The sequence below is a fragment of the Tauraco erythrolophus genome, chromosome 2, assembly GCF_009769465.1.
Source record: "Tauraco erythrolophus isolate bTauEry1 chromosome 2, bTauEry1.pri, whole genome shotgun sequence".
Lineage (NCBI taxonomy): Eukaryota > Metazoa > Chordata > Aves > Musophagiformes > Musophagidae > Tauraco > Tauraco erythrolophus.
In genome coordinates, this window is record NC_141466.1 from 78955259 (window position 1) to 78975066 (window position 19808).

Genomic DNA, 19808 nt, shown 5'->3' on the forward strand with positions numbered 1-19808 from the left:
GATCTGAGGTGTCAGCTTCAAATTTGAAATGATCACTCTGGAAATTGTTCCTGAGCTTGTCTACTTGTGATCAAGTTGGTTGAACCTTCTTGTAAAGAGCTTCAGATACTAGTTTAATCTCTGTGATGTTTTATGGCTGAGGAGCTGATGGGCACAAAGCACTGTGGATGCATAATCACATATGGATCAGCTTTCCAGCTCTGTGATTGTAGGTTGCCTTGTGTCCCTGTGCCAGGTTGTCTTGTGTAACACTCCTTCAGCAAAATGAGCCACTTCAATGCATTCACCAGAGAGAAATCGTGTGTTTCCTTAAACTGAAAGAGGGTAGATTTAGATTAGATAGAAGGAAGAGCTTCTTCGCTCTGAGGGTGGTGAGGCAGTGGAACAGGTTGCCCAGAGAAGTTGTGGATGCCCCATCCCTGGAGGTGTTCAAGGTCAGGTTGGATGGGGCTTTCAGCAACCTGGTGTAGTGGAAGGTGTCCCTGCCCATGGCAGGGGGGTTGGAACTAGATGATCTTTGAGGTCTCTTCCAACCCTAACCATTCTATGAACTGTTTTGTAGCTATTAGGAGCAGATGTACTCTTCTTCATGGCAGCCATCCCTTACGTCAGAGTTTAGGAACCAAAAACTTGAGTGTGGTTTTGAGAACGGTAGCAACAGACTTTCTGGTGCTCTGTTGCTCTCTTTGAAGCGGTTCACTAGTGCTTAGACCTCAAAGTGGCTCTGGCGTAGGGACACACCTGCTGTGACAGCCATTAGGCATCTGCACCTTGTCTGACTTCAGCGCCTGAGCTACTGATTTGCAAGGTGAACTGGACTTGCTAATGCTCATATCCCTTTTCCCTTTCTTATGTTGTTTTTTCCATGCGTTGCTGCTTTGCTTTGTCAAAAAAAATGCAGAGGGCTCTTTTGATGTTACGACTTGCCAGAAAGTAGTTTTATTTTCTTTTTCATGCTGTCACTTCAGTATTATAAAAACAAAGCTAGGCAGCTGGAAGGGCTGACCTGCAGGCCAGGTTATTCCCAGTAACTCGTTTGGACCCTGCTTGCACAACTGCTTTCCACAGAGGCCTGGGCTGGCACAGCCTCCCTGCTGGCCTCCCTGCCCTGCCGGCCTCTTCCCGCTGTTGGTGCACGGCCAGAAAGCACTGCGAGCCCGGCTCGGTCCCCTCTCCGCACACATGCGCGCACACCTGTTGTTTTTGCCGAGTTAATTTTGAGAGAGGGCAGTCCCTGTGTCCGGCGTGTGTCAGGCACTGGGGCCAGCAACGGGGAGGGTAGAGGAGGAGAGCCTGCCCGGGGGGGCTGGTGTGGGGGTGTGTTTCAGGCCTCTAACTGTGGAATAGTCCATGGCTGGGTTTAATCTGGAAACAGGTGTCATGTGACTTCAGCAAAAATACCTGGTTGATGCAGTTTTAGTCGAGGCAGGCACCGTGTTTGAGTCCGGATCTTGAATGGCACCAAAAAAATGGCTGCTGGAAGGGTGTCAGCTGTGGGGTGGTGGCTGTATCGAACCACCCCCTGGGCAGAGGCTGTGTCAGGCCCCACCCTGTCACCACGGCTCTCCCTTTCTAATGCTCTTGCCTAACAGCTCCCTAAACGAGCTCAGCTGCATGGGATCCGGGATAGCTTAAGGACTTCAAACAGAACAGCTTGGCTGGCCCTGGCGAGGAGGTGATGGTGTGAGGTGAGTGCTGAGCACTGGAGCTGGTCCGTGAGGCTCAGCCGTGGCCAGGATTGTTTCCATTACAGGATGCAGTGGAGGCGTTGGCTTGTATCTTACTGGAAAGTAGAGCACATGCAACTTGAAACTGTTCCCAGGCACTGATTTAATGCCAGGAGTCTTACGTGTGAGAAAAATAATTATTGCTTTTACTGTGAAAGTGCGTTTTGCGTATCTGATACGAACAGCTGCTGAGGCTGCATCCAGCCTACTGTAACTCCCAGTGAATAAATCCTGCCCTGCTTTTCCCACCCATTAAAAAAAAAAACTCCCTTGAACTTCCTTGAAAGTAATATGACTCTGAAACTGTGTTAGATTTTCACTTTCGTGTGCCACTGAAGGTGTGGTTTGGAACATGATTAAACATGGGATTTCTTACTTCCTTTCTGTGGACTGTTTTGAAGGACTCTGCAACCTTCCCTGTCCAGGGGCCTGTGAAAAGGCAGAGGGAAGAGCTGGCTTCAGTGACTGCTTTGCTTCTGTTCTGTAAGCTGCACATCTTGTTTCTCTTTGACTTCTGGCATGTGAGTGAACTGACTGGAAGATGTTGATTTCCTCTGTTTCGTAACATGGAACTGGGAAAGCAAAACTCTTAATCTCTCATAGAGTGATGATTCTTGTGTGAAAGACTTAGATTTTTGTTCAGTTCACAAATGTATTTTAACTTGCAAGTTCTCTAAAAAAAAAAAAACCCGACACTGAAGAATATTCTAGCTTGATCAAAAGCTTCATGCCTTAGTATTATACGTTACCTTTCTGTCATCTTCCAAAACCAGTCAAAAAAGAGTACTGGAGCCCTTGGGAGTTTTTCAGTGAAATGCTAACCTTCTGGGACTTCGTTGTGAAGAAATTGTATTTTGATTGAAATGCATTTTCTGCTGGAGATAAAACTGGCTTTAGTCTTAATCTCTTGCTTTTTTCAGAGCCCTTGGAGGTAGAATCAGGTTCTTGTAACTTTTTTGTGTGTGTATTGTCAAGCTTTCTTCCATTACTGAACTTTGATTGTTCTGTACTGTAGCTTAATTCTCATCATCATCATCCTGCATCGGGATTGTCTTTATCAACTTCAGAAATGCAAGAAAGTAGCTCGGAGAACTAATCAGTATGATTGTAAAATGTCAGCTCTGCCTGCTTGTGAGGAAAGAATAATGGCAAGTAATTGTCTAGGACTGAGACACAGTCCTTGAATCTGATTAAAAAGTAATTTTAATGGTGTTTTGGGGATGACTCAGTACCTGGTTAAGTTATTTTTTGAGCCTTATGTTATTATATTTGAGCCTTTATATCCTAATATAATTAGGATATAAAGACCTTTTTTTTTTTTCAGTTCGGAGAGAACTCTCTTGTAGTTGTCTCTAACTTGTTCCAGCTGTTAGCAGATTGAAATTAATATGGCTGCTGTAGTACCAAGAACCCTATAGTCAGTACTTAAACGAAAGAGTAGGTGGTATCTTAACTGCTAGCTCTTTGAGAAGAGTTTTGGGAGGATTCAAAATCTAGAGTAAAGTAGCTGAACTGCTGTTGCTTCAGAGTGGAACAAGAATGGTTTCTTGTCCTGGGGGGATCTGGCATATGATAATGTCAAATGATGAGCTAGAGATGTCAAACCTATGAGCTAGAGATTAATGCAAACAAACCTTAGTGGGTGAAGCTTCTGGTCACTTTTAATTTCTTGATAGCTGAGAGGGGAGAGTTGGGCTCCCTTGCTGGATTTGATACTAATCTGTAGATCAGGATAAATGCTTCTATGGGTCGGATAGATACATGAAACCTTGTTGTAAATATGAAAATGTGAGTAAATGTTGTAAATATGAAATATGAGTTGTAAATAATGAGAATACCTAATAAGTCACTATGCTGTCCTCAGTTTTCTGATATGATGATGATGTATTAAATCCTACTGAAGTTTCTGCTTGGGATAGCAGGGAAGCTGGAGAATCTCTTATGTTGCAAAAATCAATACTGTCCAGAGGATGCAGGCCGCTGCCAGTGCCAGGAGAGGTGTAGCTGAGCCAAGCTGATGGTACATGTTTACTGAGCTGTGCATTGTTAACAGAGCTTGGCCACAGCACTGTACTAGTAAGCCAGGCTGTTTAAAGAGCTCCTGACCCCAAACTAGCTGACCTGGACCTGCCTTGGAACTGTGTGGTGCTGTGTCATGTGGCTGCTCATATCTCACAGCAGTCTTAGTGCTTGCTATGAAGGAGACGAATCCTTACTCTACCTCTGAGCTATACTGCATTTATTTTTTTTTCTTCTGTTACTCTGATTATTCCTCGTTGTATTCACCCAGAGCTTCATATTCCTGTATCAGTTTTTATATGGCTGACTTTCTGATATGGCTGTAGCTAGCTAGCGTGGTCTTTCACAGTCTCTTCTGTATAGCTCTGCTTGCTTTCCAGCTTCTGGCATCACCCTTCAGGAACTGTCCTTTCAATATTGAGAGATATATGTAAGTGCATAAAGGTGCAACTAGGCCCTAATAAGCATTATTAGCATTTTTCAGTGTGAATTCTGTGAGAATCTCAACTCCAATTTTGACTGTGAAGGTAGGTGGCTCAGCTGCTGGCCGGCAGGATGTGGCTGGCTGTTCTATTCCACTTTGACTTAGCTGTTATTGGATATTGATAAAGTGCGGTAGTATGCAGCCTGCCAAAGATGTTTGGGAAGTTGTATCAGGCTTTCAAGGAAAAAGGTTCAGCACCTATGATATACCTAGTCAGAGTGGCCTTCACAAATATTTGAGGGGGAGGTGAGGGCAGTTGGGTGTTCAAGAAAGGGGAAAATGGACCTGATGTATATTCCTCAGGTGGTTAAATCTGTTTTGTTCTTGGCCTTGACAGATTAACAATTATTTCTGGTATTTACAGATATAGAACACGAATATGAAACTTGAGTTGGTGGTACTCTTAGCTTTATAACTTGGTTATTTCAGGGGATGGTATCTAGAGGATGGCAGTGCGGACAATATGAATACCAACTGACAGGTTTTTTTCTTTTCAGTTACACATGGGAAGCAATTGATGCAGACAAACATGTGCTTTATAAAATTAACTTCTGTTCTGGTGTTGAAGAATGTGGAAGATCAAGTGCAGTCTGTGCTTATGACATCGATAAGAAGAAACATCTGTCCGTAGGTAAGTGAACAAGTGTCCTTCCTCATAAGTAGTTCAGAGTTGTGTTGATGGATGATCTTGTAACTATTGCAAACTTTGACGTGTTAGTAAAGATTTTTTTTTTTTCCTTCTCAGAACAGTGTAAAACTTTATTCTACTGTAGATTTTCTGGGGAGATTTGGGAAAACATGATCTGATTGCAGATAATCACAGGACAGTGAAACTTGTCTTATGATCTAGTTAACTGTACTCTAGAGTGAAATTGTGCAAGGCTATCTCAAGTAGAAACAAGTGTTGCATCTACCTGTGGTAGGATATGCACTGTGTGCACAGCCTTCTTTGGAGCTTGGTACTGAATACAGGATAAAGTTTGAATTAAAACTAAACTGTACCACAGCCTAGCCTGATGTTACATCAGCTCTTTGTTCATAGTCAGATTACTCTCTATAATGTGATCTTGGAGTATTGCTAAGCTTCTGGATTGTTGTCTTCTAAGTTCTTACACACAGAAAGGAAGTCAATTGCATGCAGTCCTCTGTTTTTAGTTACACTTGTCAATTCAAGTGGCTGCTACAGTAGTCCTTGATATTCTGAGGAGTGGTGGACTTCTGCATGCTGATCTAAAGATGAAACTGGTATATTCGTGTACACATGCTTGCACATTGTTTCATCAGTCAGAAGCAGCTTGTGCTCTGAACAGTATTTGTGCTTTTTTTCATGGATGCTTGTCACTTTCAAGGTTGCTTCTGTTCTTCAGCTAATGAAACAATAAAACGTGAATACTGATGAAGAGATTTTCTGTTAGTTGACCATTACTTCTAATAGAATAAAGCAATACCTTTCTGAGGAGTAATCTCTTCAGACTACCTCTTAGCCCTGTAGATGTGAATCTAACATGCTTGCCAATCTTGCTTTCCGTTGGCAGACAGCTCTTACGAGAAGCTATGAGTTTTCAATAAAAGTATTTGAACTTGAACTGCTGGAAGATGGTGAGGAGGAAGATGATTCTCACCTATATGCAGATGAACAGCAGCTAGTTACCCTCTATTCTCCCCAGCCCTCTCTATTAACTTTAGAGATACTTTGGTTTCAGTGTGATACTGTGGTCAATCAGTGCTTTTCAAACAAACTACTATTGTTGTGACCTAGGCTCATAAAATCATTTGGTGCATGAATAAAAGTATATCTCAGGTCATGGCTGCGTGTTTTATGTAGTGCGGTATATCCAAGCTCCAGGGTTTTCTGGGTCGACTGGTTAGATGCATCTGAGTTCAAACTGCAATTGCATATGATAGCATCTTCTACTCTGAGGAGCGTGACATCTCAGTAGACCACTTGATGCTGTTAATGTGTTTCGTTCCTAAAATGTACAGCAATAATTTTGTTTCCTGCTCATGTGGGTCTCAACCCATATGTGGTTGAGGCTTCAGTTGCCTGTGGATTACGAAAGGAAGCAGCATCTGGGCATCTGTTTCAACATGCTTTTTTTGAGTGAGACAGGAATGTGGCAGATTGAGGAAGCCCGTTCCTCCCAAAGAAGTGTGAGACCTAGAGGCTTGTGTAGGTTTTGTTCCGAGCTTCTTGTGGAAAGAGGAAGGGAGAACGGAGCTGGGTGATGACCATTATTAAAATACCAAATATGCTGCTGTATTGCCTGGCTGCTACTGGGTGGAAAAGGATTTGGCAAAAATTTATAACTTGGTCTTGCAGAGGGTTAAGCCACAGATCCTGTTCAAGTAAGATATGTTTTTAACCACCCTGCAATAAATTAAGAAATTGAGATAGTGCAGTTAACATTGACATTGAATTTTGCTGTGTTTTATGGGTCAAATTGTCTTAAGTTTTGTTTTTGTTTGTGATAAGTCTGAGGCTTATTAGTGACGCTTGATGTGCTTCATCATACTACCTCTAGTTGCACTGGAGCTTCAGCATTATCACACTGAGTTGAGATCGTGCTAATGGATTGCCAGGCCTCTTAGTTTGTAAAAAAAATAAAATAAATCACTCTTAATGGGAAAAGAAAGAGGAATCTCCTTAATCCATGTCTAGGCAGGTGTAGATTCCACTTACCTGGAAGCTAAGCCACATACCTGTCGTCAAGCTGATACAAGATTACTTGTATGCCAAAGCTGAGCGCAGCTGAAGGGCTTTGATTTGGGGAAGAAGGGCAATTTGCCAGCTGATAAACTTTGCTAAGTTGTAAGATTTCTTCAAATATGGGCTTAATCAGATCTCTCCTTCCTTCCTTGGTGTTGTGGTTTAGGCTGCTCCAGCAACTAAACTCCACACAGCTGCTCACTCACCCTCCCCCACCCCCAGGGGGGATGGGGAAGAGAATTAAAGGAGAAAAGGGAAGGAGACCCGTGGGTTGAGATAAGAACAATTTAATACTACTACTACTATATGAATATTATTATTACCATATATGTACAATGGTAATAATATATACAAACAAGTGATGCACAGTGTAATTGCTCGCCACCCCTTGACCGAGGCCTGTCTCGTCCCAAACTAACGATCCCGAAACAGGTAAGTCCCAACACCGCAATCCCGGACGAGCGAGAGGCCTGAAAAGAGAGAGTGAGAGCGCACTCTGAGAGTGAGAGTCCTGGAAGAGCAAAGGCCCTTCTTTCCAGCTGACACTCACTTTTATACTGGGGATGATATGGAGTACTTCATTGGCCAATTTGGCCCTCAATCCTAAATCTAAGTACAAATCATAAGGAGAGTCGTGGACCCTCTGTCCCGGCCATGCTCCCCTTTGTCCTGTTGTGCTCCTGCACACTGGTGAGAACACGGCAGCTGAAAAGTCCTTGAGACCTCAGTGCCAACTATAAACATCAGTGCGCTGTCAGCGTTCTTCTCAGAGCAAGTCTCGGACTAAAACCAAAACACGGAGCTCTTCTAGCTGCTAAAATAAGAACTAACTCTGTCACAGCTGAAACCAGGACACTTCAGAAAGAAACTTCCACTGCAAACAGTAGTTTTGCTTTCAAATATCAGCTATGCAAGACGTAACAGCTGTAGAGCTGGTTCTGTTTGTTGATCCTCCTTTGATAGGGAGGTAAGGCCCTATGCTCTGTGACTGTGATCGGTCTGTATCCAAGGGAAGCCTTGTGGTTAATGTTAACTGTGTGTCAGTGTGATGTACCAGTGTTGGTGTTGAGACCCCAAAGGCCCCTCCTAGAAAAAGCTCTTCAGCTTCACTCATTGACCTTAGAAGTTTTCAAGGTGTAGGCAAATGCTTAGTTATTGGTTGTCAGTGAGGATGGAAATGATGGTACTTATTTAACGTAGTGTGACACCTGGTGGCTCGTGTGCCATTTAGCTGAACTACTACTAAAATTAAAAATGGAAATATTACTTTAACTGTTCATGTGAGTGGTGAAACGTGTGCTTTGTCCAGCTGCAGTAGAAGGACTAGACATGGAATGATAGCTGCCACCAAAATGCCCCCTCCTTATGGACAATTGATTGAATGTCTTCCATGGTTGCCTTTCTCCTTTCAAACAGCTGAACAAATGGAGGAGTCAATGAGTAAAAGGTGTTGAGGATAGTGCCTTTGATACTGATTTAGCACAACTGTGTAATATGAAGTATTTGGTGTTCATTTTTGTGAGCTGTACTAGCTCATTTTAGTGTGTTACTTTGTGGAAGGAAGGCATCTCTAAAGTCATGAAGAAATATGAGCGATCATTGGAGAGAGAGCTTGATGTTATGGAAGAGGTGGTTGTAGAGGTGGTGCTCTGGAAGGAAGCTCACGGGAAGCTGATGGTGTGAGTGGATGGTTAATGAGACTGCTTGCTCAGTGAGCAGGAATGGGAGGAGTCGTGTGCCACTGAAGAGATTCTTGCTAAAATTTTTAGCAAGTTCCCAAACTAGTTTTAAGCGTGCAGTGGGGAGGGGAGCATGCATATTGGTCTGTAGTAAACAAGATGTACTAGCTTAACTTGATTTTTCTTGAATATCACTTTAACTGAGGAAATTGGAGTCAGCTCACATGGCCTTTAGAGCACTGTAGTGTGTTCTCAGAGTTGAGAGAAAACTAGTGCTTACAGAGCATTGAGGTAAGTCCTCAGATGGTGCTGCCGTAAGTTCTCTGCTAAATTTGGGCTTAAAACTGTGTACATTTATAACCAGAGAGTTTTTAATCATGTGTGCTAATCTAGGGAAGAAAAGAGGACACTTTGCCAGCATCTTCTAAGCAATAATGTGATAAGTAGAAATCTTGCTCTCAAAGTAGCATGTAGCTCTTAGGTTTAAAAGGGCTACATGGCACCTTCGTCAGCACCAGTGCTAGAAGTATTAAAACCTGAAGATATCCTTTTGATAACAAGAGTACTAGGAAATACAAAAGGTGTGAACTACTGACAGTCTCCAGGTGCCTGGAAGGTGGCATCGAACTGTGGTGGTGGTAACCTGTTCCACTGTGGCAGGTTCTCAGCCTGCGCACATGCGCGCATGTACAGGTTGAGTCTGTGCTGCCGTTCTGGGCTGGCACGTCTCCACTCTTACCTTCCCTTGAGAAGGCAGAGCGTTACTGGACTGTCTGTAATACCTGTCACCCTGGTTATACAGAGAGTGCTGTGAATGGCTGCTTAGGTGTGAGCATCTTAATGTGCCTTCCTGCACTGCAGTTACTGTAAGCACATGCAGCATGAATAGAAAAGCCATGAGCTACTGAGAGGATGCCATGTGGGTTAGCGTTGATTTTCTCTTCAGACGGGTACCGTTTCAGCTTTACCTGCAAGTTTGGTGGCTGTAGTCACTTTCTCTCTGCCACAGTTCAACAGAACCAGTGATAATCAGAAACAGTCATAAATAGATCTCTTCCCGGTGCCTTTACAGGACTGGATTGCAAAACAGTGCTGGGGAACTTTCTGGAAAGATGCCAAAAAGTGCCCATCACTAGGAGAAGCACTGTCAGCTGGTAACAGCCTTGAATATGGGTGCCCGTAATGGTGTTTCTGCAGAATATTACCTTGACTGTATTTTTGAGGTTCTCATGCTCTCTTCCTGCCCGGTTCAATTACTTCTGCTCCCTTTGCTCTCAAGACTATATTACTTGGGCAGCCTGTTATCTCCTCACTCAAGGCAAGTTTTGCTTGCCTTGAGTGAGGAGATAACAGGCTGGACAAAGTTCCAGCGAGTGTGTTTTTAGGATGAAAAAACATCTGGCTCTAGGTGCAATGCTGCTGTCTGCAGCAATTGCAGATTTGACTTAACTTCCCCCTAGCGTGGACATCAACAAAAATGCGAAGGGAGAAGCCAGTCAATACTCACATTTTGTAGCATTCTCTATCGTTCAGCACAAACTCTTTGCAGAATGAAAATCTGCCTATGAAAAACGGACGGAGTGGAGGTGGCATGCTAGATCTAAAAGGGCTTGGTGCTTAATGCTATCCAAAATAGGTTTGAGCAGGAACATCTCAGTGGCCTGAGGTGATGCTCATCATGACTTGGAACATGCTTCACCTTTCCTTAACATGGCAAGTAATGGGGAGTAGAGGGATGTGCAGCGATGCAGCACTGACTGCAGCCTTTGTGCAGCGTGCAAGCCATGCTAAAGGGGATGGGAGCTGCAGGAGGACATGCACTGAGGCACTGGATCTGTGCTGGGTTTGTCTGCAGGCAGCGCCAGTCCAGTGGCTGTGCCCAGGCACCAATGGGTTCTTCATTAAGTAGACTTAAGATTAAGATGTAAGTAGAGCTGTCAATGTGAGCTGGCAGCCCAGAAAGCCAACTGTATCCTGGACTGCATCAAAAGAAGTGTGGCCAGCAGGTCAAGAGAGGTGATTCTGTCCCTCTACTCTGCCCTTGTGAGACCCTACCCCGAGTACCGTGTCCAGCTCTGGGGCCCCCAATTTAAGAAGGACATGGAGTTGTTGGAGTAGGGCCAGGAAGATGATCAGATGGGTGGTACACCTCTCCTATGAGGAAAGGCTGAGAGAGTTGGGGTTGTTCAGCCTGAAGAAGAGAAGGCTCCAGGGGTTCCTTGTTGTGGCCTTTCAATACTTAAAGGGGGCTTATAAGAAAGATAGGGACAAAGTTTTTAGCAGGGCCTGTTGTGATAGGACAAGGGGTAATAGTTTTAACCTAAAGGAGGATAAATTCAGACTAGGTATAAGGAAGAAATTCTTCACTTTGAGGGTGGTGAGGCACTGGAACAGGTTCCCCAGAAAGGTTATAGATGCCCCATCCCTGGAAACATTTAAGGTCAGGTTGGATGAGACTTTGAACAACCTAATTTAGTTGATGTCCCTGCATATTGCAGAGGGGTTGGACGAGATGACCTTTAAACGTCCCTTCCAACCCAAACTATTCTATGATAGGCTCTGTCTTGTATTGTGCTGATGCTACTGACATAAATAGCTTAAAGGCTAAAAAGCTGATAAATGAAAGCTGGTGGGAGGAAGGAGGGAGTTGTGGTACTTGAAACTAGTTGGTAACAGTTTTCTGATGGGGTCCCTTGTTCCTAAGGCAGTAATTAGTTTGTAGTGGCACCTACTGTTAGACTTCTTAATGCTCAAAGTGTTTGCTAAAAACCTTTGAGAAAGTAGAAGTGTAATTGGAGATATCAAACACTATCTTAACTTGGATCTAGTCTTCCAAATTGCAAGAACTGCAAGGAAAGTCTTCAGTTGTACTCTGTTCAAAGGCCGTCTTCAGCTGGGCTGATATGTCTTATGCTGCTCAGTGCTTGACATTAGAGCCTATCTGTTGAGTTTCTGTGAAGGCACTGTATCATGATAACTCCTGTTTTCTTTTTTTTTTCTTTTCATTTTATTTTAAACTCTAGGTGACTTAAGCTTGCTAAAAGTGTCTAAAGCTCTTCTGGAACTCAACACTACACAAAACTGCTTGCAGCAAGGCAGTCAGCACCAAATTCAAAGCAACTTCAACTTCCTATGTGGGAAAACACTGGTAAGTCTAAATCACATGTTCTTATTTTCAGTGGAAACGGCAAGCACTTCTGACTTGCTTTTTAAGGAGACTTGTATTCATGGATGTACTTATTACTGAGCTTCATAGCTTAAGGAAGAGCCAGTTATGTTTTAGTACCAAATTGAGGTAATTATCTACTGTGGCTTTTAAAATTCAGTCCTGGTAGAAAATAATTGCAGATTGGCAGCTTAGCTCTGATCACAGGCTCTTCTGTAATGTTTTCACAGAGATTGTACTATAATATTTTAAGAGCATAATATGGAGGAATGGGTCAACAGTGTACAGGGTGCTGTAACAATGAGAGCATTTGAAAAACACTGGCTGTGCTTAAGCTGTGGACCTAGCATGGCTGTTTAATAGAATAGCTTTGGAGAGAACGACTGACCTCTGTTATGGGTCAGCATACGTGACAACAGTAAGTGTTAAATTTTGTCTGCATATCGTTGAGCTAATAGTGCTTACATGTCCAGCTGGGCTTCTAGGGGAGTAGTTGTTTGTGCGAATCTGCTTGAAGTGTGAATGAAAAGCTCCAAAAAATTACTAAGGGTGTGTGTGTGTGCAGTTCACTTGCACCTGCTTTTGGAGTTACATCTTCCACACACTTCACTGATACCACAGCTTGACATTCTGTACAGACTGTGATCATTTTACATGTTTGTGTATCAGAGATAAGTACTTACTAGTGCCACCGTTGACACCGATGATGCTGTTGCACAGCCCCTCTTGGAAATCTAGCCAATTCAAACAAAGTGCCAGTGCAGCAAAGATTTAAATACTGCCTATTCTGTTTCAGCAGATGACACTTTAAACTAAATTAAAAATTATTGCTCAACTTCAGCTGTAACACCAGATCATAAGGTCTTCAAACTTCTAGGTAGCAGAATTCTAACACCTATTTTTCATGTGACCTCATAAAAGGGTGTTATAATCGTGTCTGGAACAACTTGTTTCCAACGCTTTTATGGCAGAGTTAAACAGGGAGGGAATTGGTTTAAATATGCTGAAGTGCTTCTAGATGAGGTGGTGGAAGGAGAATGGAAAAATCTGTTTGTTGTCTTTCTCAAAGTAGAGATATTTAGTTGAATGTCCAGCCCTGAATTATGGTAGAACCTTCATGAAATAGATAGAAATGTGTGTAATATGAGCCTATAAAAAATGGGTAGCTGAAATCAGAGGTATTCTTTCCGTGTAGCAGAAGAGATTGCTAATCAGCCTTCTTTGTAGGATAAAAGACAGGGAACTGGTAAACAATGCATTGCCTTGCAGTTTGTCTATGTGTACATATTTGTATCGATGTTTTCCTTTCTAGCAACAAGATGTGACTGGTGCTTCTGCCAATATCAATGGGCATAGTGAGGGCTTGTAAAAGATGCAGTACAATTGCTGCATATTAGGACTGGCACATGTTAATGAGAATTGGTGCATATACAGTCTGAGAAGGGTTTGGCACCCTGCATCTTCAACAAAGCTGTTAATTAACAAACCTGCTGTTAACAAGTGCTATTAAGCAACTGTATGCCCTTGCTCTGTGATGTGCTGTATTCTCTTGTTCTTAATTTCTTGAATGAGCTTCGTGCTGTCTACAAATGTAGAATAAAACTGAAGTCTGTCTTTCAAAGAATTATTTTTTTTTTCTACTTTATATAGGGTGCCCCTGAATTTGTAACAGCAACAGAGTGTGTACACTATTTTGAATGGAGGACCTTTGTGGCTTGCAAGAAAGACTTGTTTAAACCTGTGAAAGAGGTAATCTATGTACTATCCATGCAGAAGTTACTCTTCACATGTCTGGCAATTTTACTCTAACCAGCTGCCCCCACCCTAAATGCATCTAAACAACCTCCATAGACCTAACTTTTTCATAGGCATATAAAGCATCTGTTGGAATTGGGTGGAGCTGAGAATTTTAAATAACTCTTCAAGCTTTTTTGCCATCTGGATGGTTGTTTATAGTAAAATTCCACTAAAAATCTAGAGCAGAACAGTCTAACTTTGCATGCCTTTAGTCATGTTTTATCTAGCTTTAGTATTTGAAACTATAAATATTTGAAACTAATATTTAGTACTAGCCTAGTCTAGTATTTGAGCTTCAAGAAGTAAAAACCTTTTCCATGTATTAACTTGTCTTTATATATGCCTGTTCATAACTTCTCCCTACTTGTGTAGCATGGATTGCATGTAATTTTTCGTTGTTGTTCTAGGTCCCTTGCTATGTATTTGATGAAGATTTGAAGAAACATGACTTGAATCCTCTCATCCAAGTTTCAGGACACTACTTGGTGGATGATTCTGATGATGATTCTTTGTTCATAAACATCTGCAGGGACTTAGGTGTGAACACTTGCTCGTGTCACCTGTTGGTGTATAAATTTCTAGTAGTGTGATTCTTTTCCAGTGCCTCAGTTGAGGTTGTCCTATGACCAAAAATCAGTATTTTGCACTATTGCTTCAAGGTACTTTTGATGATTTGAAGGCTGCTTTCTGTGAAGCCAAGTCTTAGTCTCCAGCTATTGAGGTGTTCAGAGATATACCCCTTCTGGATGGACAAGTACTGTTAGAAAAGTTGACTTAAACTGGAATGAGTGGAAGAGCTCAGCTTGCCTTGTAGCTGCTTCAGTTTACTGCCAGATAGGACTGAGATGGTTCATAGCACTTCATATAGAATCATAGAATGGTTAGGGTTGGAAGAGACCTCAAAGATCATCTAGTTCCAACCCCCCTGCCATGGGCAGGGAGACCCTCCACTACACCAGGTTGCCCAAAGCCTCATCCAACCTGGCCTGGAACACTTCCAGGGATGGGGCATCCACAACTTCTCTGGGCAACCTGTTCCAGTGCCTCACCACCCTCAATGTTAAAAATTTCTTCCTTATATCTAATCGAAATCTGCCCCCTTTCAGTTTAAATCCATTGCCCCTTGTCCTATCACTACATGCCCTTGTAAAAAGTCCCTCTCCAGCTTTCCTGTAGGCCCCCTTTAGGTACTGGAAAGCTGCTGTAAGATCACCCCAGAGCCTTCTCTTCTCCAGGCTGAACAGCCCCAACTCTTTCAGCCTGTCTTCATAGCAGAGGTGCTCCAGCCCTCGGATCATCTTCGTGGCCCTCCTCTGGACTTGCTGCAGTAGCTCCATGTCCTTGTTATGTTGGGGACTCCAGAGCTGAGCACAGTATTCTAGGTGGGGTCTCACGAGAGCTGAGTAGAGGGGCAGAATCACTTCCCTTGACCTGCTGGCCACACTTCTTTTGATACAGCCCACGATACGATTTGCTTTTGCTCTACGTTTATTACTTTGGGCTCCAGTTCAGGCTGTTGCTTAGTTCCAAGTGAATGTCCTGAGGTGCATCTAAGATAGTGTTTCGGTGCTTGAGTAAGTAATGGTGCATAGCTAGCACTTTCATGTCAGTTGGGAGCCATATATGTAAGGAATCAAACCAGTGAAATCACTCATTTGAAACTTGCTGAAAAGGCTAGTTTAGCTGTATACTCTCACTGTTTTTTATTCTGCAGTTAAATATGTATTTTGTGCCTGTTATGGCTTTAATGCTTCTAGTTTTAGTGGCAGGTCTATTCTGTGAAAAATCCTGTTAATCTGAAACTTTTTGCTGACAGCTTTGAATAAGCTGGTTTATAAGAAAGGAGGGGGAAAAAAGCTTCCCTGTAAGGAGGGGTTACGCATTACTTGGTATCATTTTGGTGGTGTAGGAAAAAAAAAACCCTCACCCAAAACTTGCGCACCTCTAGAAATTCAAAAAGCCCTACGCATCCAACAGCTATGCTAGCAACTGGAAACTAGCTGCAGCTACTTTGGCAGGAAGGATGAATTTGCTGTCCAAAAACAGGGCAGCGTGAGCTTCCCCTTATGTATCACAAACACTTCAGGTTTTGTCTTGCCAGTGTCACATTTGAATGTAACCTGTTTTAAAGGTCTTTTTTTTTTTTTTTTTTAGAAAAGAGTAAAGCAATGAGTGATAAGTGAGCCCACAAATAAAATAGCAAGATACTTCAGGTACAGCAGGGCTTAAACTGAGTCATATATTCTGTTTTCTGTATTCTGTAACAGGAGGTTCAAGTGGAGAGACCACAAACTGCCCTGCGGGCAGTGCTGCTTGCTTGTTACACAAAGGTCAGGCATACGATGTTGGCCATCCACAGAAGCAGCTGGAACTTCATGACAAAGACAGGTATGTAACTTTTGTGGTGATACTTCTGTGAACACTTCTCAGGCATCTGGGCTGGAAAAACCAATCTTAGTAACAGATGAGTCTTCTAAAACTTAGAACATCAATATCACTTCAATTTTGAAGCACTGGCAGAAAAAAATTCTTCAAATAGTGGCAGGGCAGAGTCTTTTTCAGGCATCCTGTTGTACTGCCATAACAGATGGAATTTTCTTCTCTGTTGTGAAAGACTCCTTCTTACAGAATTGAAAAAGTCTCAGAAATGAGGGATGACTGCTGCTCTCTGCCCACAAGCAGATGAGTGAGATTTGACCCTATCCTACCTGCCGTCTTGAGGGCGCACAGGGTAAATGCACTGGACTCTCTTTGGGTTTATGCACTGTGTTTGGCTCACTCTACTGCCCAGGAGTACTTTAAAAGTTAATGGATGTTGCCCTTCTGTATTTTTGCATGAATGAGTTCTTAATAGAAGAAATAGATAAGCAATGAAAGGCTTATTGTTTCTGGTGGTGGCAGAGCTGGGACTAGGAGAAAGTGTTTCCTTGATGCTGCCTCTGTTCTGTTTGCTGCCTTTTGTACTGGAAGTGTAGCTTGAAAGAGGAAAAAAAAACCACAAACTAACCAAAAAACCAACCAACCCACAAACAAAAAACTTCCCCCCCCCCCCCCCCCCCCCAAAAAAAAAAAAACAAACCCAAAACAAAACCCACCAAAGAACTCAAAACCAAAAACGACAGAAGAAAAAAAAACAACCCACAAAAAAACCCCACCTAAACTACCCATTGTGGCTCTGGGGACTTAAGATGCTGATCTTTCTGAACTTCAGGTCATCTGAGCCTGCTTGCCTTGTCTGTAGGGTCAATACTACCCTGTTGACTTCTGCAGTACTTTTTTTTTTTTATCTCGGATACAAGCTGAAGAAAACAAGCAGAATAAATCAGTTTAATAACAGAGTTATTTCAGTGACAGGATTGTGGGTGTTCTTTTAGTTTACAAATTACGTTGTTAGTCCTTTGTTGCAGGGCTTTTTCTTCAGCATGAATCAAGTGGCAGATGTGTTCTGTACCAAGGCAGAAGCTTACATCTGAGGAGGCACAGGCTTGTTCTCATATTAAAGTGCAACTGGTACTCTGTAATATAAAGTGCTTGCTGAGAAAGCTTTATCTTATCCCTGCTAGGATTGAAGAGCTCTTCATTGCTTGAGGAAAATTCATTGTATGTGCTCAATCAGACCAGGGTGGTCTGGAAAGAGAGTCAGATGATTGTGTATCTGTGTCCTAAGGCATAGAGAGGGCAGTTACAGGTGTGGCTAACCTCAAGCCAGGCTGTCACTCCTCTGAGCTGTTGTCTTCTGCCTGTTAGATTGTACACAACAGTAATGCTTAGTTGGGGAAGTTGTGTTAGTCGTCTTGTGTTCTCATCCAAGTCATCTGGCTATTTATCTCTCCCTGTCAGATAGTTACCATGTTTCATTCTACTCCTGCCTTATCTGATCTGTCCCACTTGCCTTGCTCCTGTCAATCTAATAATGAGTTCATCTTGCTTTTAATTCTGGGAGCAGAACGGAAAGAGATTATACGTATGGAGGTGGTAAAGTGTGGGAATGTGGTAAAACATGAGTAGTTATTACTTCTAAAAGTTGCAAAAGTGTTTATCACATCTGCTCTCCAGCAGTTTGAGAGCAAAGCTAGAGTGTTCTTGTGACTATCAGCCAAGTTCTCACTACAATATGGATTACAAGGCATTGAGCATAGTCTTAACTGGGGTGCAAGAGGGTGCTGTATTAAGTAATTTTGCTGAGACTGTCTTAATCTTTATTTTGATTAACCGTAAGATTAAAGGAATAAAGACCTCCATAAAAGCATTTTTCAGGAGCAGGGCTACTTTGTTATATCCTGCCAGGGTATCTAGCAAATGGTGGATTTTCTTTCAAAAATATCCTCCTTCTGTACAATGCATAGTGTCTTAATTGTATTTTTGGTTTGCTGTTTTCTACTTCTAGGCTGGTATTGAGTTATGAGAAAATATATGGTGATGAAGAAAAGCCAGACTTCTGCCTAGGCCATAATCCAGCAGTGACAATCACTTTTGTATGCCCATCAAAGAGGGGAGAAGAGGTAACTTTGCTGTTTTAGTTTGTGTTAAATGGTTGGTCTTTAACTTTTGTGTGCGTTATCTTTCATTTTTATCGAAGGCTGAAGGGAATAGAAATCCTCCTGGTTTGCAGCTTGTGAAGAGTGTAGGAATCCAAACAAATTCTAGAAGACTTTTTTCGGAATATAAGAAATGAACAAGAACTTAAATAACATTTTCCCAGGGGTGTGTTCTTTCTTGTTTTGGTGAATTTGGTTGCCCTTTACTGGGTTCAAAGCTTTCCTCTGAGAACAGGACAGAGTTAGTACAGTGTTAGTTCTTGGCCCAGAGCTCTGCTTGCTGATGAGTGCTCTTCCATCATCAGTCAGGCTTAGCAGGCTTATGACCGTTGTCTGTAACTTGTTTATTAGTCTGGCACTCCTCAGGGGAAAAAAAAAAAAGCTAGCAAGTATCATTGCATGGCAAAAGTCTGTCATTTACTAAGCAGGCTCATTAATTCCTGCTACCTTAAAGTAAAATCTGTTGTGTTAAGCAGTAGCTCAGTTTTTACAGGACACAGTTTTAGCTTAGCTTTAATGCAGTATGGTGAGCACTTTGAGATGCCAGGTAATGTCAGTCACCTGCACTCCTTAAATTGGGTTGGAGTGGCTGTTGCTAATGCTCTGCCATTTCATATTGTGGTGTTTGTGGTTGCAGGTTGGTGAAGGAGGAACTCTCATCTGGCTAACTTAGTTTAATGTTTTGTCTCTCATCTGACCTAGATAGATACCATACTTCATCCTCATCACTGCAGAAACAAACCATAGGTCTTTCTCTACTGTCACTTTGTAATACCTTGCTCTAGCTACGCACAGGTGTAGTATGAATAGTATTGCTAATGTTATTTGTGCCTGTAACTTACCTGATAGTTTTCCTGTGTATCAGCCTGTTGTTTTAGTGAGTGGCAGAAAGAGTTATGAAACAAAGTGAGCTTCTAAATGTTTCACTTTAAAGTGGGGAAAAACAAGACTACCCCTTCTCCCAGAGGTGCAAAAAATATTTCACTACAGAAAATGCATCTGATAAGTGGTTGCTATAGAATTCTCAAATGTCTTTCAGTCTTGATTTGGACTGAGGGAATCAAAGTTGCTAAAACACCAGTGTCTAAGATGCTGCTTTGCCTTTGGAGAACGCTTGATCTCTGCCCCCTTCTTTGAGGACTCCTCTGAGGCAAACACAATTCAAGCTGTGCTTAGCAATTTGGGTTTATGTATCTCTGCTTTTGCCAACATGTTAAGGAAAAGTGCTTTTTAATGTACTGTTACTGCTGCTGACCTTCTGCTAATGCCTGATACTTCACCTCTGTTTAGACTTCTAGTTTGCCACATCATTAATAAGAGCTGTTTTACTTTCTTCTCAACACCTATTTCTGAGAGGCCAGAGACAATGTTTGCAGCTGTTAAGCAATTTACAGGTGAAGTTAGTCATTACTGACCCTAAATGAATGTGATACTGTTGCTTTAAGATTATATTTCAAATAAGTCTGTGTGCTTGGAATTTAAATTCTGTTCACTTCTGTATCAGAGTGCAGGTCCCAAACTCACAGCAAAAACAAATTGCCGGTATGAAATTGAGTGGGTTACTGAGTATGCCTGTCACAGGGATTACCTGGAGAGTAAGAGCTGTCTTCTGACTAATGAGCAACATGATATCTCCATTGATTTAAGACCACTTACTCAGCTTCCAGGTAAGCTCGCTATTTTTCTTTTAT

The 19808-nt window shown here is 42.3% G+C and overlaps 1 protein-coding gene across 1 annotated transcript in view; it reads left to right on the forward strand.

Annotated features, from left to right (window-relative positions):
• IGF2R (insulin like growth factor 2 receptor) overlaps positions 1 to 19808 on the forward strand; it is a 62540-nt gene that overhangs the window by 3633 nt on the left and 39099 nt on the right. Inside the window, exons 2-8 of the mRNA XM_086631522.1 lie at positions 4728 to 4861; positions 11640 to 11764; positions 13433 to 13531; positions 13987 to 14116; positions 15847 to 15967; positions 17967 to 18081; positions 19622 to 19784. Of these exons, the coding sequence (XP_086487648.1) occupies positions 4728 to 4861; positions 11640 to 11764; positions 13433 to 13531; positions 13987 to 14116; positions 15847 to 15967; positions 17967 to 18081; positions 19622 to 19784 (887 nt within the window). The remainder of the gene's footprint in view (positions 1 to 4727; positions 4862 to 11639; positions 11765 to 13432; positions 13532 to 13986; positions 14117 to 15846; positions 15968 to 17966; positions 18082 to 19621; positions 19785 to 19808) is intronic.